At 43.3% G+C, this 24,662-nt stretch overlaps 1 protein-coding gene across 1 annotated transcript in view; it reads left to right on the top strand.

Annotated features, from left to right (window-relative positions):
- Window positions 1–2,044: 2,044 nt before the first annotated feature.
- The window catches only part of LOC126455794 (trypsin-1-like), a 66,955-nt gene continuing 44,337 nt past the window's right edge, over window positions 2,045–24,662 (top strand). Inside the window, exon 1 of the mRNA XM_050091555.1 lies at window positions 2,045–2,123. Coding sequence (XP_049947512.1) covers window positions 2,045–2,123 — 79 coding nt within the window. The remainder of the gene's footprint in view (window positions 2,124–24,662) is intronic.

Here is a 24,662-nt window from a genome sequence, read left to right as displayed (position 1 = left end):
ACGACGCAGTATTGTGACAATAATAAATACGGACATACCGGAATCGTGGGGGAGCTTATCCGTAGGTTGTGATGCTCTGCCGCTGGTAGAGATATTTCATTAGCTTCTCCTGTAACACATTTGTTTCGCTTCCTTTTGGCGGTCTGTACGCTGCCGTCAGACATAAAGGCGTTCACAACCTTGTAAAAGAATGAGCGAGAGCGAACTCTCTTTGGAAAACGTTCGGCATGCAAGGCAACAGAAGGTTCAACATTTCTCCGCAAATCAGGATCATTTGAATTTCTTCTTCTGTGGTTGCAACGTTCATCGCCCACTTGCAGGCTTATTCTCCAAATGATAGGTAGGTGTGCAGACAATAAACGCTGCGCAAGTATTGTAATGTTTGCGTCTGCATGATACATGAGCACGGATTGCAGGTTACTGCCTGTTATGATACGTCGTAGTTGGCTATTCGGCCACGTCCCCTGTTCGATGTTTCGTAGAAATCAACGTTGCGAATGGAGTTGACAATTAAAAGTTATGAAATACTGGTCTAAGCTACGCTGGCAGCATGGAGGTGTGGTCCCACTTACTATTGAACATTCAAGGACCACAGACTAGAATGTCGTAAGTACCATTGTGTACCCATTTTTATTCCTCCGATTACAGAGCAATGCTAAGAGTAAGTTTCAGGTGAAACTCATGTAGATTCTGCCGTAGAATCGTAACCTGCAATAAAAAACGGGTGGGTGGGAGTGGATGGGGTTACTAAGCACGGGGTGGGCTGGTGGCCCGAGTGTGGTATGATTCAACTTCCCCTTCAGAAGCAAGCAAACTGTAATTATAGCTTTTATTGATCCAATGTGTGTTTTTCGATATATTTCAATGTCTTCAGTTAAGCACCCTGTACATAATATTAGAAGCAGTGCTTTTCACGGGTAGAGAAAGTGCATACAGTGGGCTGTAGAGCCAGTTCTTCACTATCGCGAATGCCTACTGAACTGGGTCATTATCCGAGACGTAAAACCCAATAAATACAGAGTGAGGGCCGTAGTTGTTACTGTGTGTGAGTGCTGGGAGTGTACACCGTATGTTCTGATCACTGATGCATCTGCTTCTACTTTGAATGCAGCCATTAACTTGCTCTCCATACGTCCTAACTATTTCAGAACTAATTATTCTCGATCATGTAACAACACTTCACCTGAAAGATTTTTATTTCGATGACAGAAAATAAGAGGAATATTTCACTGCTTAATGACTGAAGTCTGAAAACATATGTAAACTGCTTTTGATCATTTATAGGAATCGTACAGAATGTTTGAACGCTGTTGACTATAATTTGTTTCCTACTTAACTTATGCCATTGTTATGTGATATTTTACAAAAGATTTCACTAGCTACCACAAGTGTTTAAGAATGAGGTGTTTATATCTAAGTATAAGTCCTGCTATATGTATTATGATCTAAATGCACCATGTAGGTGATGGCCTTCCTCCTACTAAACCCCTGTGTCAGGGTTTTAAAAAAGGATCACATAGAAAAGATGATATCTCGATGTATTATTCCTTTTGGTGCTAAAAATAATAATATGTGTAGTAATCACATCTTGATATGTTTGTTAGATTACAGAGATGGGAAACTATTTGTGTTTAGGAAATTATTATACCCAGTAGGTCATGGAGACTGTAAGCATTGTTGTCGAAGAAGGAAGAAGCTTAGTAACTGTGTATGTGAGATAGACAGTACTCCTCTCGGCTGTTAGCTAAAGTATTCCGTAGATATGCACACTGGACAGCTTATCGAAACCAGCTCTCAATGTAGGTGTCACTGCATCTGTCTCTCTACAGCCAGTGATAGAGACAACTACGACATTGGTGGTGACTGCAGTGGTGCCATCAATGTCTGTGATGGCTGCACCAGCTATGTTAACAGTTAGTGACGCCTGCATCAGCTATGTTAACAGTTAGTGATTGCTGCATCAGCTACGTTAATAGTTAGTGATGGCTGCTTCAGCTATGTTAACAGTTAGTGGTGGCTGCATCAGCTGTGTTAACAGTTAGTGATGGCAGTGGCGATGGCAGCGGAGGTAGAAGAGGTGGCAGCAGCGGCGGCTGAAGAATCACAAGGAACAGTAACTCGTGGTAAGTAGCAAAAATTTTTGTTTCAACTGCTTCTTCTTAAGGAAGACGCTGCCTCAGCCATAAAGACCACTTAACGACAACACCGTCCAATTTATGTGATCAGAATTTCACTAAGTGGGGTCCTGCCCAAGTATCGATTGTATCTGCCCTGTGATTGTCTCTGGCCTGTTGCTGGGTCACCAGTCAACGCCTGCCTTCAAGAGGGTGCCTAAGCAGTGGCGGACTTACACTCCTGGAAATTGAAATAAGAACACCGTGAATTCATTGTCCCAGGAAGGGGAAACTTTATTGACACATTCCTGGGGTCAGATACATCACATGATCACACTGACAGAACCACAGGCACATAGACACAGGCAACAGAGCATGCACAATGTCGGCACTAGTACAGTGTATATCCACCTTTCGCAGCAATGCAGGCTGCTATTCTCCCATGGAGACGATCGTAGAGATGCTGGATGTAGTCCTGTGGAACGGCTTGCCATGCCATTTCCACCTGGCGCCTCAGTTGGACCAGCGTTCGTGCTGGACGTGCAGACCGCGTGAGACGACGCTTCATCCAGTCCCAAACATGCTCAATGGGGGACAGATCCGGAGATCTTGCTGGCCAGGGTAGTTGACTTACACCTTCTAGAGCACGTTGGGTGGCACGGGATACATGCGGACGTGCGTTGTCCTGTTGGAACAGCAAGTTCCCTTGCCGGTCTAGGAATAGTAGAACGATGGGTTCGATGACGGTTTGGATGTACCGTGCACTATTCAGTGTCCCCTCGACGATCACCAGTGGTGTACGGCCAGTGTAGGAGATCGCTCCCCACACCACGATGCCGGGTGTTGGCCCTGTGTGCCTCGGTCGCATGCCGTCCTGATTGTGGTGCTCACCTGCACGGCGCCAAACACGCATACGACCATCATTGGCACCAAGGCAGAAGCGACTCTCATCGCTGAAGACGACACGTCTCCATTCGTCCCTCCATTCACGCCTGTCGCGACACCACTGGAGGCGGGCTGCACGATGTTGGGGCGTGAGCGGAAGACGGCCTAACGGTGTGCGGGACCGTAGCCCAGCTTCATGGAGACGGTTGCGAATGGTCCACGCCGATACCCCAGGAGCAACAGTGTCCCTAATTTCCTGGGAAGTGGCGGTGCGGTCCCCTACGGCACTTCGTAGGATCCTACGGTCTTGGCGTGCATCCGTGCGTCGCTGCGGTCCGGTCCCAGGTCGACGGGCACGTGCACCTTCCGCCGACCACTGGCGACAACGTCGATGTACTGTGGAGACTTCACGCCCCACGTGTTGAGCAATTCGGCGGTACGTCCACCCGGCCTCCCGCATACCCACTATATGCCCTCGCTCAAAGTCCGTCAACTGCACATACGGTTCACGTCCACGCTGTCGCGGCATGCTACCAGTGTTAAAGACTGCGATGGAGCTCCGTATGCCACGGCAAACTGGCTGACACTGACGGCGGCGGTGCACAAATGCTGCGCAGCTAGCGCCATTCGACGGCCAACACCGCGGTTCCTGGTGTGTCCGCTGTGCCGTGCGTGTGATCGTTGCTTGTACAGCCCTCTCGCAGTGTCCGGAGCAAGTATGGTGGGTCTGACACACCGGTGTCAATGTGTTCTTTTTTCCATTTCCAGGAGTCTATATACAGGGATGAGCTTGGCAAGCAATGTGGAAGTGAGTTGCTGGCAGCATTGGGCAGTTGGGTGTCCAGTTTTACGTAGCACTTGTGAGCTCAATGTTTGACCGAATGTAGATGGAAAGCAGTGGCCTAACCTGTGCACCGCTAATGTCACCTTCATGCCAGTTCGAGTTGAAATGTCAGCTACTCAGTTATTGGAGGGAGCAAGTCTGTTCCATGAACTGTTAGAGACTCAAATTGTGTACTATATGACGAGACATTTTGCAACGGACAGCAATTTTGTTCTTAACTGATGTGTGAGCCAATACTTCCTGATTCCTTTTGGATACAACTGGTATTTTCAGTCATTCATCAGATTCACTATTGTGGGCCAAATCCGCTAGTTTGTATTTTGATACAGAGCTACGTTTAGTCGATTTTCTAGACATGTATTCACAACTTGTGGCTAACTTGAATTATAATTTGAATTTACTGTCCACCCGCTACGTTTAGGGTTGCTTTTGCTCCCATTTTCTATCTAATCATTTGGTGAGTTATCCATCTATCGCATTACCTATTCAGTGCTCGCCATCATAACTTATTTCGTTGCTGTCTTTTACTTATTAGAATAGTGTTTAACGTTTTCTGTGCTTCCAGAACAGCTCAATTCATTGGATTTTTACGTTTTATTAGGATACCGTTTAATGGTTTCAGTGCTCGTCGAACTTGTTTTATTCATCGGTTTTTTATACACTGAAGAGCCAAAGAAACTGGTACACCTGACCCCGCGAGCACGCGGAAATGCCGCAGCACGGCGTGAGATGGACTCGACTAATGTCTTAAGTAGTGCTGGAGGGAACTGACAGCAAGGCTGTCCATAAATCCGTAAGAGTACGAGTGGGTGGAGATCTCTTCTGAACAGGACGTTGCAAGGTATCCCAGATATGCTCAATAATGTTCATGTCTTTTGAGTTTGGTGGCCAGCGGAAGTGTTTAAACACATAAGAGTATTCCTGGCGCCGCACTGTGGCAATTCTCGACGTGTGAGGGGTCGCATTGCCCTGCTGTCATTGCGTAAGACCGTCGGAATGCACAATGGACATAAATGGATGCAGGTGGTCAGACACGATGCTTATGTATGTCACCTGTTAGGGTCGTGTCTAGACGTGTCAGGGGTACCATATCACTCCAGCTCCACATGCCCCACATCATTACAGAGCCTCGACCAGCTTGAACAGTCCCCTGCAGACATGCAGGGTCCATGGATTCATGAGGTTGTCTCCATACCCATATACGTCCATCCACTCGACAGAATTTGAAACGAGACTCGTCCAACCAGGCAACATGTTTCCACTCATCGACAGTCCAATGTCGGTGTTGACGATACAAGGCGAGCTGTAAAGCAGCCATCAAGGGTACACGAGTGGGCCTTCAGCTCTGAAAGCCCATATCGATGGTGTTTCGTTGAATGGCTCGCACAGTGACACTTGCTGATGGCGCAGCACTAAAATCTGGCCACTCGTCTCATATAGGGTGCCTAAAGGATGCTGCGTTCTCCGAATGCCATACAATTCAAGGAAACCATTAACAGCTGTTATTACAAATAAGAAGATCGACAATACCTAACTTTGAATTTACAATGGTGTCGCAAGCGATGGGCGACATGCAAACAATCGAAGTTTTTTGCTATATACAAGGTCCATGTTTGCAGTTGATATGGATCACCATATACATATATACGTACATTATCTCAAATTATTATGGTCATACTGTTCAATAATATTTTGCAAATAATTAATGTTTCTTACATGCCTTCACTTCGGCCTGTATTGGATTCAAACCAACAGAAGTAACTACATACATAGGCACTCCATACATGCAGTCGGCCTCCACGGATTTTGTACTTATAGGTATATTTGTAGATTTTGACACTGAATGAATGCAGACTTTTACACGCTGTTATAATTGACCCATATTTACACTTTGCTCTTGTAAATAGTTTACCAAGTGATAGAATGTACCTCTAACTTTCGGGTGCCAGTGACACAGTCTGTCTGCCACAGTCATTAAAACACCATATAGCTCATGTAAAGTCACAACACTCGAGGGTTTTAAGTAAATGTGTGTGTCTCCCGAAACTAATTCAAGCATTGTTTCGCCATACATATCTATGACCGATACCTTCCATCCAAACATCCAACAGACGTGTGTGACAGGTTGTACTCAGTCGTCATCTGCTTCTCAGTGTTTTTCATCATGCTTCACAGGTAGACCCGCTCATATCACGTATACTGACTGACTGCACTCCAGTACCAACCCGTCGAGCGTTTTCAGTTTCAGTTACTACATCGAAGTTACTCCCAGATGATAGGTCTACAATGTCGCATTTATATCTACTAGCTGTCAGATTATACGTATTGACAGATTATGGTATCCTGGTGGCTTTTAACTGAGGTTCGGGGTATTGAGAATGTTCCGACAGCTGCTGCAATGGCTGTAGTGACGATTGAGAACAGTCCAATAAATCAAGAAGATTGCCTGCGTGCTGCTGTGGTGGTGCAGACAATAGCAGGTCGAACATCTGTGTTTATTTGCTAGACATTTTTCTTAGTAGCACATGAAGGGAAAATGCTGCTGGAAAGTAAATAACGAAACGTAAGTATAAACACATTTATTTATACATGAACAGCAATAGTAATAATAATAATAATAACTGGACAAATATTTTGTTTAAAGTGTGAAAGTCTTCTATTTGTTATTCTAGCTGGAGAGAGTGGCTGATCTGTCCTGCTGCTGCCAGTACTTCACGGTGGTCCTTTCACTGCAGTTTGTTGTTGTTGTTGTGGTCTTCAGTCCTGAGACTGGTTTGATGCAGCTCTCCATGCTACTCTATCCTGTGCAAGCTTCTTCATCTCCCAGTACCTACTGCAACCTACATCCTTCTGAATCTGCTTAGTGTATTCATCTCTTGGTCTCCCTCTACGAATTTTACCCTCCACGGTGCCCTCCAATGCTAAATTTGTGATCCCTCGATGCCTCAAAACATGTCCTACCAACCAATCCCTTCTTCTAGTCAAGTTGTGCCACAAACTTCTCTTCTCCCCAATCCTATTCAATACCTCCTCATTAGTTACGTGATCTACTCACCTTATCTTCAGCATTCTTCTGTAGCACCACATTTCGAAAGCTTCTATTCTCTTCTTGTCCAAACTAGTTATCGTCCATGTTTCACTTCCATACATGGCTACACTCCATACAAATTCTTTCAGAAACGACTTCCTGACACTTAAATCTGTACTCGATGTTAACAAATTTCTCTTCTTCAGAAACGCTTTCCTTGCCATTGCCAGTCTACATTTTATATCCTCTCTACTTCGACCATCATCGGTTATTTTACTCCCTAAATGGCAAAACTCCTTTACTACTTTAAGTGTCTCATTTCCTAATCTAATTCCCTCAGCATCACCCGACTTAATTTGACTACATTCCATTATCCTCGTTTTGCTTTTGTTGATGTTCATCTTATATCCTCCTTTCAAGACACTGTCCATTCCGTTCAACTGCTCTTCCAAGTCCTTTGCTGTCTCTGACACAATTACAATGTCATCGGCGAACCTCAAAGTTTTTATTTCTTCTCCATGAATTTTAATACCTACTCCGAATTTTTCTTTTGTTTCCTTTACTGCTTGCTCAATATACAGATTGAATAACATCGGGGAAAGGCTACAACCCTGTCTCACACCTTTCCCAACCACTGCTTCCCTTTCATGCCCCTCGGCTCTTATAACTGCCATCTGCTTTCTGTACAAATTGTAAATAGCCTTTCGCTCCCTGTATTTTACCCCTGCCACCTTCAGAATTTGAAAGAGAGTATTCCAGTTAACATTGTCAAAAGCTTTCTCTAAGTCTACAAATGCTAGAAACGTAGGTTTGCCTTTTCTTAATCTTTCTTCTAAGATAAGTCGTCGGGTCAGTATTGCCTCACGTGTTCCAGTGTTTCTACGGAATCCAAACTGATCTTCCCCGAGGTCGGCTTCTACCAGTTTTTCCATTCGTCTGTAAAGAATTCGCGTTAGTATTTTGCGGCTGTGACTTATTAAACTAATAGTTCTGTAATTTTCACATCTGTCAACACCTGCTTTCTTTGGGATTGGAATTATTATATTCTTCTTGAAGTCTGAGGGTATTTCGCCTGTCTCATACATCGTGCTCACCAGATGGTAGAGTTTTGTCATGACTGGCTCTCCCGAGGCCATCAGTAGTTCTAATGGAATGTTGTCTACTCCCGGGGCCTTGTTTCGACTCAGGTCTTTCAGTGCTCTGTCAAACTCTTCACGCAGTATCTTATCTCCCATTTCGTCTTCATCTACATCCTCTTCCATTTCCATAATATTGTCCTCAAGTACATCGCCCTTGTATAAACCATCTATATACTCCTTCCACCTTTCTGCCTTCCCTTCTTTGCTTAGAACTGGGTTGCCATCTGAGCTCTTGATATTCATACAAGCACACACTGCAGTATACAGACCTTTAATGACAGAGCTCAGGCAATTACATTATCATAAAAAGAATGGGAGAGGTGGGGACCTTGATTCTTATTGGTCCAGTGGTTTCCTGTCTTTTTACACCCTCCCACTGGTGGAGATCGCTGTGGCGAGTGTGACCTTTGAGTGTGCCAAACACAGTTGCCTCAAGTGAGAGGGCAAGGTAGGGAGTCCCCTGGGGGAAGCAGGTGGGTGAGTAACCTTGGAGATGAAATGCCCAGTTGCTTCATTTGTAATGTTACACCAGGAATGAACACAAGATAAGGTCATTAATGTGCCAGTTATCTCTTTGACACTCTACTTCAATTTTCAGGAGTTTGTTGAAATGCAACTAAGCAAAATACGTGAGTCCGAGTGAAAGTGAGTTCTGAAGGAATGACCATAGTTTTTGAGGTTTGTATCAAGTACTTGGAGCAGGCAGCCATTTAAATGCCGAGGTACTCGTTCTCACTAGGAAGATTTTTATTTTACAAAGCACTCAGCACTCCGTCTTCATGCCACAAGTGGCCCATCGGTATCATCCGACTGCCGTGTCACCCTCAGTTGAGGTGCGGATAGGAGGGGCGTGTGGTCAGCACACCGCTCTCCCGGTCGTTTAGATGGTTTTCTTTGACCGGAGCCGCTACCAATCGGTCGAGTAACCCCTCAATTGGCATCACGAGGCTGAGTGCACCCCAAAAAATGGCCACAGCACATGGCGGCTGGATGGTCACCCATACAAGTGCCGGTCAAGCCGGACAGCGCTTAACTTCGGTGCTCTCACGGGAACCGGTGTATCCACTGCGGCAAGGCCGTTCCCTTAATTTTACAAAGACGGTTCTGTATTGGACACTGACACGTTAAAGAAAACTCATACCCTGTAAGTGCAGATTGAGACCTAGGAACTAAATTTGTACGAAATTACTTCGTTACTTTCATATCATACAGAAACTTGATTTCAGAACTAGCGACACTTGTGCATTTGCACTCTGGAATGCTTTTCGCAATGTAGATCATAGGGATATTTCTTTGTCGCAGCTACAGAACAATCTTGCTGAAGTCCTTTAAACAGTTGCATTTGTGGAATAGCTCCCGTATGGTGAAAAGAAATTTATTGCGTCTGCATTATCTTCTGCGTTAGTACATTTCTACATAGTTCGTGATCATCAGGTAATCTCTGCTCACAGTTTCTGAACGCAAATATTTGAATGCACATAGCCTTCTTCTACCAGGCTTCTTGCCTGCTTTGTAGATATGGGGAAAAGTCAGCTGTAAATGAACTGTAAAACATTTAAGGCAGCGAAACGATAGTGAGAAATGAGAAACTTTAGCAGTTATATTTGAGAGGAGCAACCCTTCGTTCATTCCAGCAATGGAGGATATATTTGCTGCGTTTGTAATCTTCTTTTTTAATTGTACTGAAACATTCAAAGGTGAGATGGGGTTCTGTTAATGAAGTGAATATGCGCTCCCGTTACAACGTTGGACGACATCGCTCACGCAGAAGTCGAAGCGTCAGATCTCTGACTTCGGTAACTCTTCGTCACAGAGAATGTTACTGTAAAGAGAGAGTTACAGTTAAAAAGACACTCGGACAGATAAGCAAATGCTGGTTGACATTTTGCAATAAGTTATTTACTTCATACTGTACTAAAATATTTTAGAAAAATACGATCAGTTAATCAGCGAAAAGGCAGTACACTTATTACATTTTGAGATGAGACTCATAGAAACTCCAAACTTTTCTTGCTGTACATAAAATTCCAGCTGTGTTACCGGGAACTAGACTCTAGTTACGGGAGAAAAACACAAATGACAAACTGCAGACAGAATAAAAAAAATTAGTTTTGTTCTCATTTATTAAAAGGAACTGATTATTCCCAGTGCTGTATTAAGTGTTAATAAGGATTCTTTTTTTTTTATTTCTGCTTCTTCACAACAGCTGTTCAGTGAACTCGAGTCACAAGAGAACGCTGACCTGTTGTTCCAAATTACTTCCTGGTTCGCCCCTTTCTACTAGTTATCGATGCAGAATTAAGAGGATTGCTTTGCTTGTCCTAGTTTCTTTGTAACGTGTTTAAGCAGGCTGTAAGTTATGATATTCTAATTAGCAGCGTACGTAATAAAAATCTTGATCACAGCAAAAGGGAGTTAGAAAACTCAACGAAAGGATCACTGATGCTTTAAAAAAGCTGTACACTCCGCAGGCAAAAAGCGATATAGTTAGTGTACGGTAAACGCTGTCGTAGAATACTCTGCAAAACTTAAGGACAAGGTACATAAAGTAACATAACACGTTAACGAGTCTGTGTACGTGAATGAGAGTGCAGCAGCATGTTGCCAGAGGTCTCCCATTCATGCATAGCAAATCGGACGTCATAAGATGTGAGGTGAGCATGGCTCTAGCGTAAAGTGGGGTTCGCCCCGCAACATCAGGCAGTTGAAGAAACGGGAAACAACAGGGTGTGTCAAGCAACGAGCAGCTACGGTGCGGTGTGATGGTGTTCTTCTGTACCTCATGGCCCGGAGACAACATCTGGATGACTTCACACGGGAAAGAATCAACGGGAACTTGGAAGAAAGGGCGCGGTGAGACGATTGTAGCCCAAGAGCATTATTTCAGGTTCATGGGAAGCATTTCCAAACTGAGTCACAGCAGCCCGAAGGAGAGGAGTTGCAGCAAATCACTCCATTGTGCAACAAGCAGGGAAGGACTCACGATAAACAGCGGGTTCAATTGCAACCACATTTACCACGACTGTAACGCACGCAGTCTATTGCACGGCGACTGCATGGGACTGGCCTATTTGCCCGACAACCAGTACGTTGTGCTCCTTACATATCAGCACATCGGTGGCACCGTTCGTATTGTCACGGAAGTTAAAATCTCCTGGGTTATTAGACCGCGTCATGTTTCTTCTAAAATGAACGGCGTGTCGACTCCTCCGCTGGGATCTTCCTCAGGGTCTTCTGGTGTCCACTACTGCTAGAACACTGCCAGAGACAAGTGTTGCGTCCTCTTATAAAGGGGAGTTCTCTCGCGTTCGTGCTGGAGAAGTGGTATTACTGGTAAAAATCACGTGGCTAAAATTGGTGGGCAATAGCCGTGGACTAATATTCCCGCTCTGATGCAGAAGAAGGGGCTTTGTAGGCTAATCTCCTGTTGATACCATTGAGGCCCATTGTCATTGGATAGAAAGGCACTATTCCACACTTACGCTGGAGAAAGGTTATTGGTTTAAATTCCTGCCACTGCTATTGGTTAGTCGTTATCATTGGCTAGATTCGAAACGGACAGTGTTAGAAAGGGGGAATGTTTACCCAAAATATTATTGTCCACCGAGATGACTTGCAGCGATTTGTTTACGTCGCTCGCACACCGCGGCCGCGTATTCACTTCCTTTATGGCGGAGAGCCACGATGCCGGAAGCCTATAGCCGCCCACTCTATTCGCATTGTTGCCAAGAGTATAGGGACTGGGCCAATTAGGAGTGAGATCGAATGCTCTTCTCGATGACAACAGATTAAACCTGAGTGGTGCTTGTGGACGTTTCCTCATACAGCGAGAGATGTGTACACGTATTGCATACAGAAACATTATGGAACATGACCGTTTGGGCGGCTCCAGTTATTAAGGTGTAGGGAGATATAATGTTGCAAGGGCATAATGACCACGAAATCGTTGAACACATTTTACTCATGGACAATGTTATTGTGACAGTGATCTTCATCCCCATGTGCGTTTTTTCGTGGTTACATTCGTGATTTCATTTATATGTGTGTTACCACGTGATCACATCGAACTGAGCAGGTGGAGGAACTCTTGGAACGAGAGGATATTCTTCGAATGGACCGGCTTTCCTGTGCCCCCGAGTTAAATCCCTTCAAGCACGTGTGGAATGCGTTGTGGAGACGTTTCGCAGTATGTTCACGTTCACCAACGACCGTCCAGCAATTGTCAACCGTGCTGATGCAAAAAAGGAGCGCCCTGCCACAAGAACTCTTTACCAATCTTACGGCCAGCATGAGAGAACACTGAGCACGTTGCAGAGATTGTAGAACAAGCGCTGCCGTCCATGGTCAGTCCTTTGACTGGTTTGAAGCGGCCCGCAACGAACTCCTCTCCTGTGCCAATCTTTTCATCTCAGAGTTGCACTTGCAACTTACGTCTTCAGTTATTTCCTGGTTGTATTCTAGTCTCTGTCTGCCTCAACTATTTTTACCCTCACAAGCTCTCTGCAATACCATGTAAGTTATTCTCTGATGTCTTAAGAGATCTCCTATCACCCAGTCTCTTCTTCTTGTCAGTATTTTCTATATATTGCTTTCCTCTCCGATTCTGTGCAGAACGTCCTCATTCCTTATCAGTCCTCCTAATTTCCAACATCCGTCTGTGTATCTTAGTTCTTGGTCTTCCACTCATATTATTCCCTATTGGCGCTTGTCCATGTAGTATATTACCCGTCTCTCCCTACAGCGTACCGCTATTTTCCTCAGAATTTCGAACATCTTGCACCATGTGACACTGTCGAACGTCTTTTCCAGGCCGACAAATCCTGTGAACTTGTCTTGATTTTTCTTTAGTCTTGCTTCGATTGTCAACAGCAATGTCAGAATTTCCTCTCTGAAGCGTTTACCTTTTCTGAAGCCAAATCGATCCTCATCTAACACATTCTCAAGGTTTTTTTCCATTCTTCTTTGTATCATTGTTGTCAGCAACTTAGGGTTATGAGCTTTCAAGCCGACTGCACTTGTCAGCTCTTGCGTTCTTCAGAATTGTGTGGATGATATTTTACTGAAAGTCAGATGGTATGTCACCAGACTCATACCTTCTATGCACCAGTCTGAATAGCCGTTTTTCTGTCGCTTCCCCCAACGAATTTAGAAATTCCGATGGAATGTTATCTATCCCTTCTGCCTTATTTGATCTTAAGTCCTCCAAAGCTCTTTGAAATTCTGATTCCAATACTGGATCCCCTATCACTTCTATATAGATTACTGCTCTTTCTTTTATCGCGTCATCAGACAGGTTTCCCCCCTCATAGAGGCGTCCATTGTTCTCTTTCCACCTATCCGCTCTCTCCTCTGCATCTAACAGTGGAATTCCCATTGTAAACTTAATGTTACCATCCTTGCTTTTAATGTCACCCAATGTTGTTTTCACTTTTCTGTATGCTGATTAAGTCCTTCGACAGTCACTTCTTTTCGATTTGTTCATATTCTTCATGCATCCAATTCGCCACAGGTTCCCTGCAACTCTTCTTTATTTCATTTCTGAGCGACTTGTATTTCAGTATTCCGGAATTTCCCTGAGCACTTTTGTACTTCTTTCTTTCATCGCTCAGCTGAAATATTTCTCCTGCTGCACATGGTTTCTTCGCAGTTACCTTCTTTGGCCTACCTTTTTATGTCCAACTTCTGTAATGGCCCTTTTTAGAGATATCCATTCCTCTTCAACTCTGTTGCCTACTGAGCTACTCCTTACTGCTCTATCTACAGCCTTACAGAACATCAAGCGTATCTCGATATTCCTTGGTACTCCCGTATCCCACTTCCTTGCCCATTAAGTTTTCCTGATTAAGCTATTAAAAATCAGCCTAGTGTTCATGACTCTACATTGCGGTCTGAGTGTATATCTGTTCCTGGCTACGCCTTAAAATCCAGCACCTAATTTCGGAGTCTCTGCCTGACCATGATGTAATCTAACTGAAATCTTCCCGTATCATGCGGCCTTTTCCATCCACACCTCCTGCTCTTGTGATTCCTGAACAGAGTATTTGCTATTACTAGCTGAAACTTGTTACAGAACGCTATTAGTCTTTCTCATGTCTCATTCATTGTCGAAAGCCCATATTGTCCTGTAACCTTTTCTTCTACTCCCTCCCCTACAAATGCATTCGAGTCATCCATGATTATAAGATTTGCATTTCCATTTACGTACTGAATTAACCGTTCAAAATCTTCATATACTTTCCCTGTGTCTTCATCTTCATCTTGCGACGTCGATATATATACATGAATTATCGTTGTCGGTGTTGGTTTTCTGTCGATTCTGATGAGAAGAGCCCTATCACTAAACAGTTCACAGTAACATGCCCCCTGCCCTATCTTTCTGTTCATAACGAACGCTGCTGTTGATGGTACCCTATACTGATTTGACCAGAAATCCTTGTCTTTTTTCCATTTTACTTCACTGACACCCACCTATATCTAGACTGATTCTTTTTATTTCCCTTTTCACATTTTCTAGCTTCCCAACCACGTTCAAGTTTCTGTCATTCCTAACTTTGACTCTTAGAACCTTATCCTTTCGTTGTTTACTTCCCTCTTGGCGTTCCCTTTCCGAAATCCGAATGGGGACTATTCAGGCGTCTTTTTCCAATGGAGATAACATCAAGACACTTTTTCGATTACAGGCCATGTGTCCTTAATGAAGTGGTTTCCATTGTCTTCTACATTCTGGTGCCTTTGATCGTTGCTGATTCTTGCACCTAATGCGGTAAGTATAACCAACTGAAGAACGGCACTAAGTGCCCAAAACTGGTAAATTTCTGTTTCATTATAGAGATGGAATTGCAAAACCACTCCTCAGTGATGCAAGAGTTCACGAAAGCCAGTGTCAAAGGTTTACCTCTACTATGGGGCAATGGAAGATTGTCATTTGGTCGGATGAGTAGTGCTTCACATTGCTTCCAACTACTGACCGAGTTTGCATCCGGAAAGCGAAACATGGCATGGGTTGGGTGATGAGTTGGGTAGCTACGTAGTGGTACTCTGTGGGTCCCGTACTTACTCTGCATGATCGTATTACTGCCAAGGATTATGTGCCCATTTTGGGTGATCAAGTGGAGCCCATTGTACAATGTTTGTTCCTCAGTTTAAAATGTCAAATGTATGTGAATTCCTAAGGGACCAAACTGCTTAGGTCATCGGTCCCTAGACTTACACACTACTTAAACTAACTTTAACTAACTCGTGCTAAGAACAACACACACACACATTCCCAAGGGAGGACTCGAACCTCCGGCGGGAGGGACCGCGCAGTCCATGACATAATGCCTCAAACCAGGCGGCCACTCTGCGCGACTTGTTCCACAGTGATGATTGTATGTTCCAGGCTGACTGGGCCCCTGTTCACACAGCTCTCATTTCTAGGACTGATTTTGTGAGCAGGAGGATAATCTGTAGCACCTCCCCTAGTCACCACAGTTACCACACCACACCTTTGGAGAGATGAGTGTCTGATCGCCATCCACCTCCATCATAGTTTCCTGAACTTTCCACTATTTTGCAGGAAGAATAGTATGAGATTCACTTGAAAACCATACAGGGCTTGTATTTATCCATTTAGAAACGACTGGAAGCATTTTTGAATGCCAACGATTTTCCTGCACCATATTAGGCATGGTAATACATTGTGTTTGTGGTGTTTACATATTTTTGTCATCCCCAGCATGTCGCAATGGTCTTCTAATTTTCTTCCGTGTAAAATATCGCGTCATAAAAATGTGACTTCTTTTGATGAAGCAAATTTCTGTATTGTTTGTGATTTGTTTTATTATTATTGTTCCCAGGATGTAAGAAAGACGGAAAGCACATCCAGAAAAGCCATGTATGTACAAGAGAATATTAAACGGAATGAATTTATTAGGTCCCTGCTTATAGGACCGGTAATATTTTTGGTTATAAAAATGTGTGCTAAACATTGGTTATTGTACGGTAGGTAGATGTAGTGTAAGCTGCTACAAATAAATTTTCGCTCGAATGTGTATAGCTTCTCGTATCAAGCCACGTATTGAGTAGTGCATTAATACAGGGTGTTTCAGAAAGAATATACGTATTTCAAAGTATTATTTTGTCCAAACTATCGATCGCTGCGCCTCGACTCGGCTATTGCAGAAACTAACACATAGTCTAGTTGATATTAATAGCCGCTAGATGTCAGTTTCCATTTTTGCCTGGTAACCGTCATATGTTTAAAATGGCTACTCCACAGCAGAAATCATTTTGTGTTCTCGAGTTTGCGAAGTGCAATTCCGTGATTACAGTGCAAAGACGTTTCAGGGTGAGGTACTAAATTGATCCTCTGAATGGGTGGAACATTCGCAGATGGTATCGGCAGTTTCTAGATACAGGACGTGCATGTAAAGGAAAGAGTTCTGGCCGCCCTCGTGTGCCTGAAAAAAATGTCGCACATATTCAAACTGCTTTCGAACGTAGTGCTTCAAAATCAACTCGTCGTGCCAGTCGGGAGTGTTTTGAGACGGCGGTTGGTTATGAAGCAGTACAAGTTACAGCTGTTACGAGCTCTGCGTCCTGAAGATAAACGCAAACCTGTGGCATTTTGTAACGAGATTTTTGATCCTATTGAGAATGATGATGATGTTTGGTATGTGGGGCGCTCAAGTGCACGGTCATCAGTGCCCTTACAAAGTCCCTATTCTTACACAGTCCATTGTTTCCAAAATACAATATCGACGCTATCACAAATGATGAAGATGATGATGATGAAATGATAAGGACAACACAAACACCCAGTCCCCGGTTATTGACGATGATAACACTTTCGCACAATGCATCGTGTTCAGTGATGAAGCGACTTTCCATGATAGCGGTCAGGTAAACCAACACAATGTTCGAATTTGGGACCTACAGAACCCACATCCAGCCATTGAACATGTGTTTTGTGCTCTATCCCGATCATCTTTTGGCAGCCCATTCTTCTTTGATGTGAACACGGTTAACGGTCAGCATTATCTCGCTGTGTCACGAAACTGGTTATTTCCGAGACTGCACGAAGACAACTTCATTTTTCAACAAGACAGGGCACCCCCTCACTGGAGTCGCCAAGTGCGTGAATATCTGAATGAAACTGTACCGAACCGTTGGATTGGTCGTCAAGGAACTGATGACTCAACATGTCTCAGCTGGGCTCCACAGTCACCGGAGTTGACACCCTCTTCCTGTAGGGTTTCGTTAAAAACAACGTTTGTGTACTATCACTCCCACAGAACCTGGAAGAGTTGAAGAACCGGACCCGTACTGCCACATCAGTGACGAAGGCCATGCTTGCCCGAGTATGGGAGTAATTTGAGTATCGATGTGATATTGTTCGTGCCGCTGATCGAGGACGTATTGAACATCTGTAATCTGAACTTGAGATGTTCGTAAATATTTTTGTAAAGTTTCATATTCGTATGTCTTAAAGTTTAATAAATATATGCATTCGAAATACGTATATTCTTTTTGAAACACCCTGTATACACGCTGATAAGTTTCGGAACATGTATTTTCATGGATCGTTTTCCGCTATATATAGTTTGTCTCAGTTAATTAACAATGACGTATAAATACTCGGTATCTTACGTTTTCTGTCTTACTTTCGGCTTTATGTAATACATAGAATAAATACGTTTGTTGTATTTTCTGACCTTAATAGGACACTTTGTTTTCATTATTTCCCATACGTCCATTTGTGAAGGTACCACTATAGTCCGACACAATTTCTTTTCATTTTCTTTCTTTTTCGTTTGCTTTTCAGATCAAAGGTAATTGCAATTGTGCAGGTTTTGTGTTTGTTTCTATGTACGTACTTTAACTGCCATCTAAGGATTTCTTGTTCCTTATTTTTGCGGTTGTGTGTTTATACATTTATCAACGTGTTTCTACTCGCATAGAAATATTTATTAATGCAAAATTGTAAGTAATGTTATATGTTGTTAGAGCGACAAGCTTTGAGGTGTAATCGATAGGTCACTATGAGCAGCGGTAAGAATGGAGTCTCTGGAGCCGAGAGAGAGAAGAAGAACCTGATTATTGTCGCACGTAAGCAAGGGAGAGACTATTTCATAATATGCGGTTACATTACCGTGACAGTTTTGGAAGGGGTGTTTTCATCTGTGCTTGCTTTATGTACCGGTAGTAGTTGGGCCTGAACTAGCACGTTCACGATACTGCCACTATCGGAAACATTTGGGTCACTGCAGTTACGGAATACATTGTGTGCTGTGCTTCGTTTTGTGTTGTGAAATGACTCATCCTGGTTCATCACAGGGTTCGAATGTGACTCTCATAACACCAGAAGTGGTCGGCCAACAGCTTTGCTTTCGCAGAAATACAAAACACTGTAGGAAGGCAAAAACCGAGCAGTTAAAGCCGATACTGGCATTTTAGTTCAGAGTAAGAGGTATTTTTCGTTATGTGGTTGATATTTGTTGTAAGAGGAGTTTATTTTCTTTTTTACTAATAACCGGGTAGTAAAACCTAAATATCAGATAGACATGGCTCCAGTGCTATAATTTTTAGTTTTTATATAAATCTGTTTCAGAAAACGAGTAATTTCCACTGCTATGAAATACTGCGTTATTGCCCGCATCTCGTGGTCGTGCGGTAGCGTTCTCGCATCCCACGCCCGGGTTCCCGGGTTCGATTCCCGGCGGGGTCAGGGATTTTCTTTGCCTCGTGATGGCTGGGTGTTGTGTGATGTCCTTAGGTTAGTTAGGTTTAAGTAGTTCTAAGTTCTAGGGGACTGATGAACATAGAAGTTAAGTCCCATAGTGCTCAGAGCCATTTTTTTACTGCGTTATTATCGACAATGGGAAATGCCTTCAGTGATATTTTAATAACAATGCATACGGAAATGAGCAACAAACCCATGGCATAAGAATTGATACAGCATTCTTGAGACAATACTGCACCTATTACCATGTGTTGTTGCCTATTGTACAGTACAGGTGTACACGTAATGAGTGGGACTTGCCCCAACTGGTCTATGTGGTACTTTCTCGCATTGTCGTCGAGCATTAGTTGCATTACGCCATTGTTGTATTTTGTGTCCTGAATAGGGCACGTTGTTTCCATTATTTCCCGTACGTCCATTTGTGAAGGTACCACTATAGTCTGACACAATTTCTTTCCGTTTTCTTTCTTTTTTGTTTTCTTTTCAGATCAAAGTTAATTGCAATTGTGCAGGTCTTGTGTTTGTTTCTGTGTACGTACTTACTCCTTAGGGGTTTTGTGTTTGTTTCTATGTATGTACTTACCCCTTAGGGATTGCGAAGCAACTCAAATCGCTTGATACGGGCAAGTCTTCAGGTCCAGATTGTATACCGATTAAGTTCCTTTCAGATTACGCTGATACAATAGCTCCCTACTTAGCAATCATACACAACCACTCGCTCACCGATAGATCTGTACCTACAGATTGGACAGTTGCGCAGGTCGCACCAGTGTTTAAGAAGGGTAGCAGGAGTAACTACAGACCTATACCATTGACGTCGGTTTGCAGTAGGGTTTTGGAGCATATATTGTATTCAAACATTATGAATCACCTGGAAGGGAACGATCTATTGATACGTAATCAGCATGGTTTCAGAAAACATTGTTCTTGTGCAACGCAGCAAGCTCTTTATTCGCACGAAGTAATGGTCGCTATCGACAGGGGATCTCAAGTTGATTCCGTAGTTCTAAATTTCCGGAAAGCTTTTGACACCTTTCCTGAGAAGCGACTTCTAATCAAGCTGCGGGCCTGTGGGGTATCGTCTCAGTTGTGCGACTGGATTCGTGATTTCCTGTCAGGAAGGTCGCAGTTCGTAGTAATAGACGGCAAATCACTGAGTAAAATTGAAGTGATATCAGGTGTTACCCAGGGAAGCGTCCTGGGACCTCTGCTGTTCCTGATCTATACAAATGACCTGGGCGACAATCTGAGCAGTTCTCTTAGGTTGTTCACAGATGATGCTGTAATTTACCGTCTAGTAAGATCATCCGAAGACCAATATCAGTTGCAAAGCGATTTAGAAAAGATTGCTGTATGGTGTGGCAGGTGGCAGTTGACGCTAAATAACGAAAAGTGTGAGGTGATCCACATGAGTTCCAAAAGAAATCCGTTGGAATTTGGTTACTCGATAAATAGTACAATTCTCAAGGCTGTCAATTCAAGTAAGTACCTAGGTGTTAAAATTACGAACAACTTCAGTTGGAAAGACCACATAGATAATATTGTGGGGAAGGGGAGCCAAAGGTTGTGTTTCATTGGCAGGACACTTAGAAGATGCTACAAGTCCACTAAAGAGACAGCTTACACTACACTCGTTCGTCCTCTGTTAGAATATTGCTGCGCGGTGTGGGATCCTTACCAGGTGGGATTGACGGAGGACATCGAAAGGGTGCTAAAAGGGGCAGCTCGTTTTGTATTATCACGTAATATGGGAGGGAGTGTGGCAGATATGATACGTGAGTTCAGATGGAAGTCATTAAAGCAAAGAAGTTTTTCGTCGCGGTGATATCTATTTACGAAATTTCAGTCACCAACTTTCTCTTCCGAATGCGGAAATATTTTGTTAAGCCCAACCTACGTAGGTAGGAATGGTCATCAAAATAACATAAGAGAAATCAGAGCTCGAACAGAAAGGTTTAGGTGTTCGCTTTTCCCACGCGCTGTTCGGGAGTGGAATGGTAGAGAGATAGTATGATTGTGGTTCGATGAACTCTCTGCCAAGCACCTAAATGTAAATTGCAAAGTTATCATGTAGATGTAGATGTAGATGGCACCATCCCTGGTCTGGAAGTGTTTTGCGAAGTGCAATGCCAATAACATTTGGTTTAGGAGGTTAAGAAAGGCAGGAGCAACGACTCCCTCGTGACATCGTATAAGAAGAAAACTTAAAACTCAACAGTTCATTCATAGATTACAATAGAAATAGAATGTAGCTGATATCTTGCTTGCATGTAGATAATATGCCTCTATCCGTTTGTTGCTTTTGAAACAGGACAAATTAAATGAAAAATAGTTCTTCAACCTCAGTTTCCTCCTTTTAGAGCGTGATATGATTGTAGATTACATGATTTTTAGCAACCGTTCAAAATATTAGTACAAATAGGAGAATAACGGTGAATTTTAGTAGTGTAAACCACTTATCACTTTTCGAATAATGTAGAGAACGGTCGACGGACTAAGTTTTCTTCTGTTATCCTATTTAATTTAATATTTTAATCTATGTGTCCTCAAAATGAAGTATCAAAGTTTATAGTTGTTATCGATTTTTATGTCTATTACAAGAAACAGAAATAAAAACTGAAAATGAGTTATTTCAGAAACCAGTTATTTTGAGCACTTTTATCACCGAGTTAAACTGGAGTTGAAAGAAAAAAACGATGCAACCTAAAGCCGGTTGTTTCAGCGATAACCGTCATCCCTAGAACACACACGTAGGCTACCAGCCCTGTATCGCACCCCTCGCGCTGTCTAAGTTCGCCAGTTTACACGGGTGATTTTCTGGTCAAAACTGACTACTCACAATACGAGCGTCTTTCGTATAAGCATGTAAATCAGCAGCGAATTAGGACGCAGATATGTCTGTTACGTAAATGATCTACCGATGTTGCCGAAAGCGTAGTTTTAAAGCCGTCAATTATTTTGTGCAACATTTTTGAAGGCACAATAATATTGGACGTAGAGCGGTGAGAGTGAAAGATTGCGAAATAACACTGCGCATATAAAATGTTTTTAAAATACATTGCGCTACCTGGAAATAGTTTGCTGTTTGTGGGCAATATTAACAGTATGCTTGCCAGTCTCTCGCGTACTACGCACTCTGTGTTCGCTGTTCGTTGTTGTTCTGTTGAGAATTACTATTGAAGTGCGTCGATATGTATAGACCAATGCCGGCATGTCAGAGCAGACGAGAACAAGAACAGAAATGTTAAGAATGAACAGTATATCTTACTGCTCCGAAAATATAGGAAACGGCTACGAATGAAGATTAAAAAAAATTAATATAATGTTATGAAATAATGTGTTTATAGTTATTTTAGTCAGTGTGTGTGTGTGTGTGTGTGTGTGTGTGTGTGTGTGTATGTGTGTGTACATATATACACAACTGCTACCCAAATATTACACTTAGGACCCGTACTCCATGAAACGATTCCGTAAGTAGAATGATCAGCTAGAAAAATGTGACCACCGAACTACTATCGATAAAAACCCATCCAGGCGACAGCAGCGTTACCTGGCGTGAAATGTTTGTTAATCAGATACTCGCACAGTCCATGTGATATCAGCGAGACTGCTGTCCGTGAGTGGAAGCGGGAAGGCGCGAGGGCAGATCATGAGGCACAGAAGCTCGGCACGAGCATTTCGTAAGCTGAAGGACTTGTCAGATTTTCCAGGAATGCTGTGGCGAGTGTCTTCAACATGTGACTAAACTAAGGTGATACCGCGTCCCGAGGTCATTGGGGCCAACCCTCATTACAGATGTTTCTTCTCAAGGCTGGCCAGACTGCTAAAATAGGACATGCGGCGAAGTGTGGCGGAACTAACATCAGACTTTACTGCTATTTCCAGTAGAAGTGTGTCTGAACACATAGTGCACCGTACACTCATAACGATGGACCTCCGCAGTCGACGACTCTTGCATGTGACAATGTTAACAGCGCGACATCATCAACTACGACTGAAGAGTGGACGTGACCATTGATACTGGACGTTGGTGCAGTGTCAGGGTGTTCACTGGTCTGATGAATCCAGATATCTTCTTCGTCATGCCGACGGAAGGGCGTGAATCCATGGTCTTCCAGGAGAACAGTTCCTTGACTCCTGCACTTCAGAAAGGAGACAAGCAGGCGGGGGCTCCATTATGCTCTGGGGAACATTCACGAGAGCATCCATGGGTCCAAAGGAGCTCGTACAAGGCCAAGGACTATCGTACATTGGTTGCAGATCATGCTCACCCCTTCGTGACTCATATTTCGTGACCGTAGTTGCAGCGGTTCGACGAATACAGTGGCGAGTTCCAATTGATGTGCTGGCTCTCAGCTCACCAGATCCCCTTTCCTGAAAAAAAGGGCTTTAAATAGTCCGATAGACAGACAGACAGACAACAAAGGGATTGCGTAAGTTTTCCTTTTTTACTAAGGCACGGACCCTAAATAAGTAATCATCCAAGTACCGCAACAGAAAATGAAAAAGACACCCCCTCCCTGCAGGCCATTCGGAGGCAACATCTCCTGTAAAATAACAAACACTTTCAAATGGCACAACATGCCATCACAACACACAACAAACTATAACACACATTAAGATACAATATAAACAAACAGACAGATACGCGTCAGACATTTATGAAGTAGCATGTAGTACATACAAAGCTCTGTATGCAGGCCTGACTGGGAAAGTCTTCCAGAGACGATACAATAAACATACAAAACTAATCGCGTTTGTGATTAATGTAGTTTACATTTAAATGGTATACTTGTGATAATGGCAGCATGCTGCTGAATCACGTCGTGCTAATTATGTTAATTAAATGCTAGTAGAAATGTGAGGGAAGCTTTAGAAATTATTTCATAAATATGAACTTCAGTCTTCAAATTTTAGTCGGGTTATAAAACGTATTACAAAATTAATGGAAAATGAAGTTGCTATTCCTGGATATACACCAGCTGGATACATGAACAGAAACACTGTGCATTTCGTTTATCTTCTTCTTCCTTTATTCCTAGGCTAACGTGTTTCCTTTATTACCCCTCAGGCTACCCCGGGTTACCACTCCATCTTTTCGTGGAAGGTCAATATTTCTTTTAGCTGCTGGAGATTTATTTCTTACGATTTTCACAATTTTCCTGTCGTCCATGTGTTCGTTCTAGTCACGCTTTCTCTTATGTACCCATTCATTAATGGAGTCCACTTCACATCTTTTCTAATGCTTTTACTTCTCTCTCTATCTCTAAGTGTCTTCTCTGTAATCTTGTCAAGTGGGGTAGCCGTTCGGTCTAGGGCGCCCTGTCACGGTTCGTGCGGCACCCTCCCGTCGGAGGTTCGAATCCTCCCACGGGCATGGGTGTATGTGTTGTCCTTAGCGTAAGTTAGTTTAAGTTAGATTAAGTAGTGTGTAAGCCTAGGGACCGACGACCTCAGCAGTTTGGTCCCATAGTCCTTACCACAAATTTCTAATTTCTGTAATCATTTGCAGAATTTTCAGCTCCTTGGCTTCCAAAATGTTTTTCCATGTTGCCGGCCTTGTCTCAGCTGTGGATGTCGTACTGAGCTCACTACTGTTCAAAATGGCTCTGAGCACTATGGGACTTAACATCTGAGGTCATCAGTCCCCTAGAACTTAGAACTACTTAAACCTAACAAACCTAAGGACATCACATACACCCATGCCCGAGGCAGGGTTCGAACCTGCGACGTAGCGATCGCGCGGTTCCAGACTGAAGCGCCTAGAACCGCTCGGCCACATCGGCCGGCCGAGCTCACTACGGCTTTTTTTATATTCTTGAGTTTGCATCTTTTCTTTACGATTGTTTTTCACAATTATATCATATTAACTCGCTGCCACATTGTTTCGTTTTGCTACTTGTTCTTTAAATTCCTTTTCGACATTTCC

The sequence above is a fragment of the Schistocerca serialis genome, chromosome 2, assembly GCF_023864345.2.
Source record: "Schistocerca serialis cubense isolate TAMUIC-IGC-003099 chromosome 2, iqSchSeri2.2, whole genome shotgun sequence".
NCBI classification, from domain to species: domain Eukaryota; kingdom Metazoa; phylum Arthropoda; class Insecta; order Orthoptera; family Acrididae; genus Schistocerca; species Schistocerca serialis.
The sequence above is the reverse complement of the archived record's forward strand: the minus strand, read 5'-3'. Positions and strand labels throughout refer to the sequence as shown.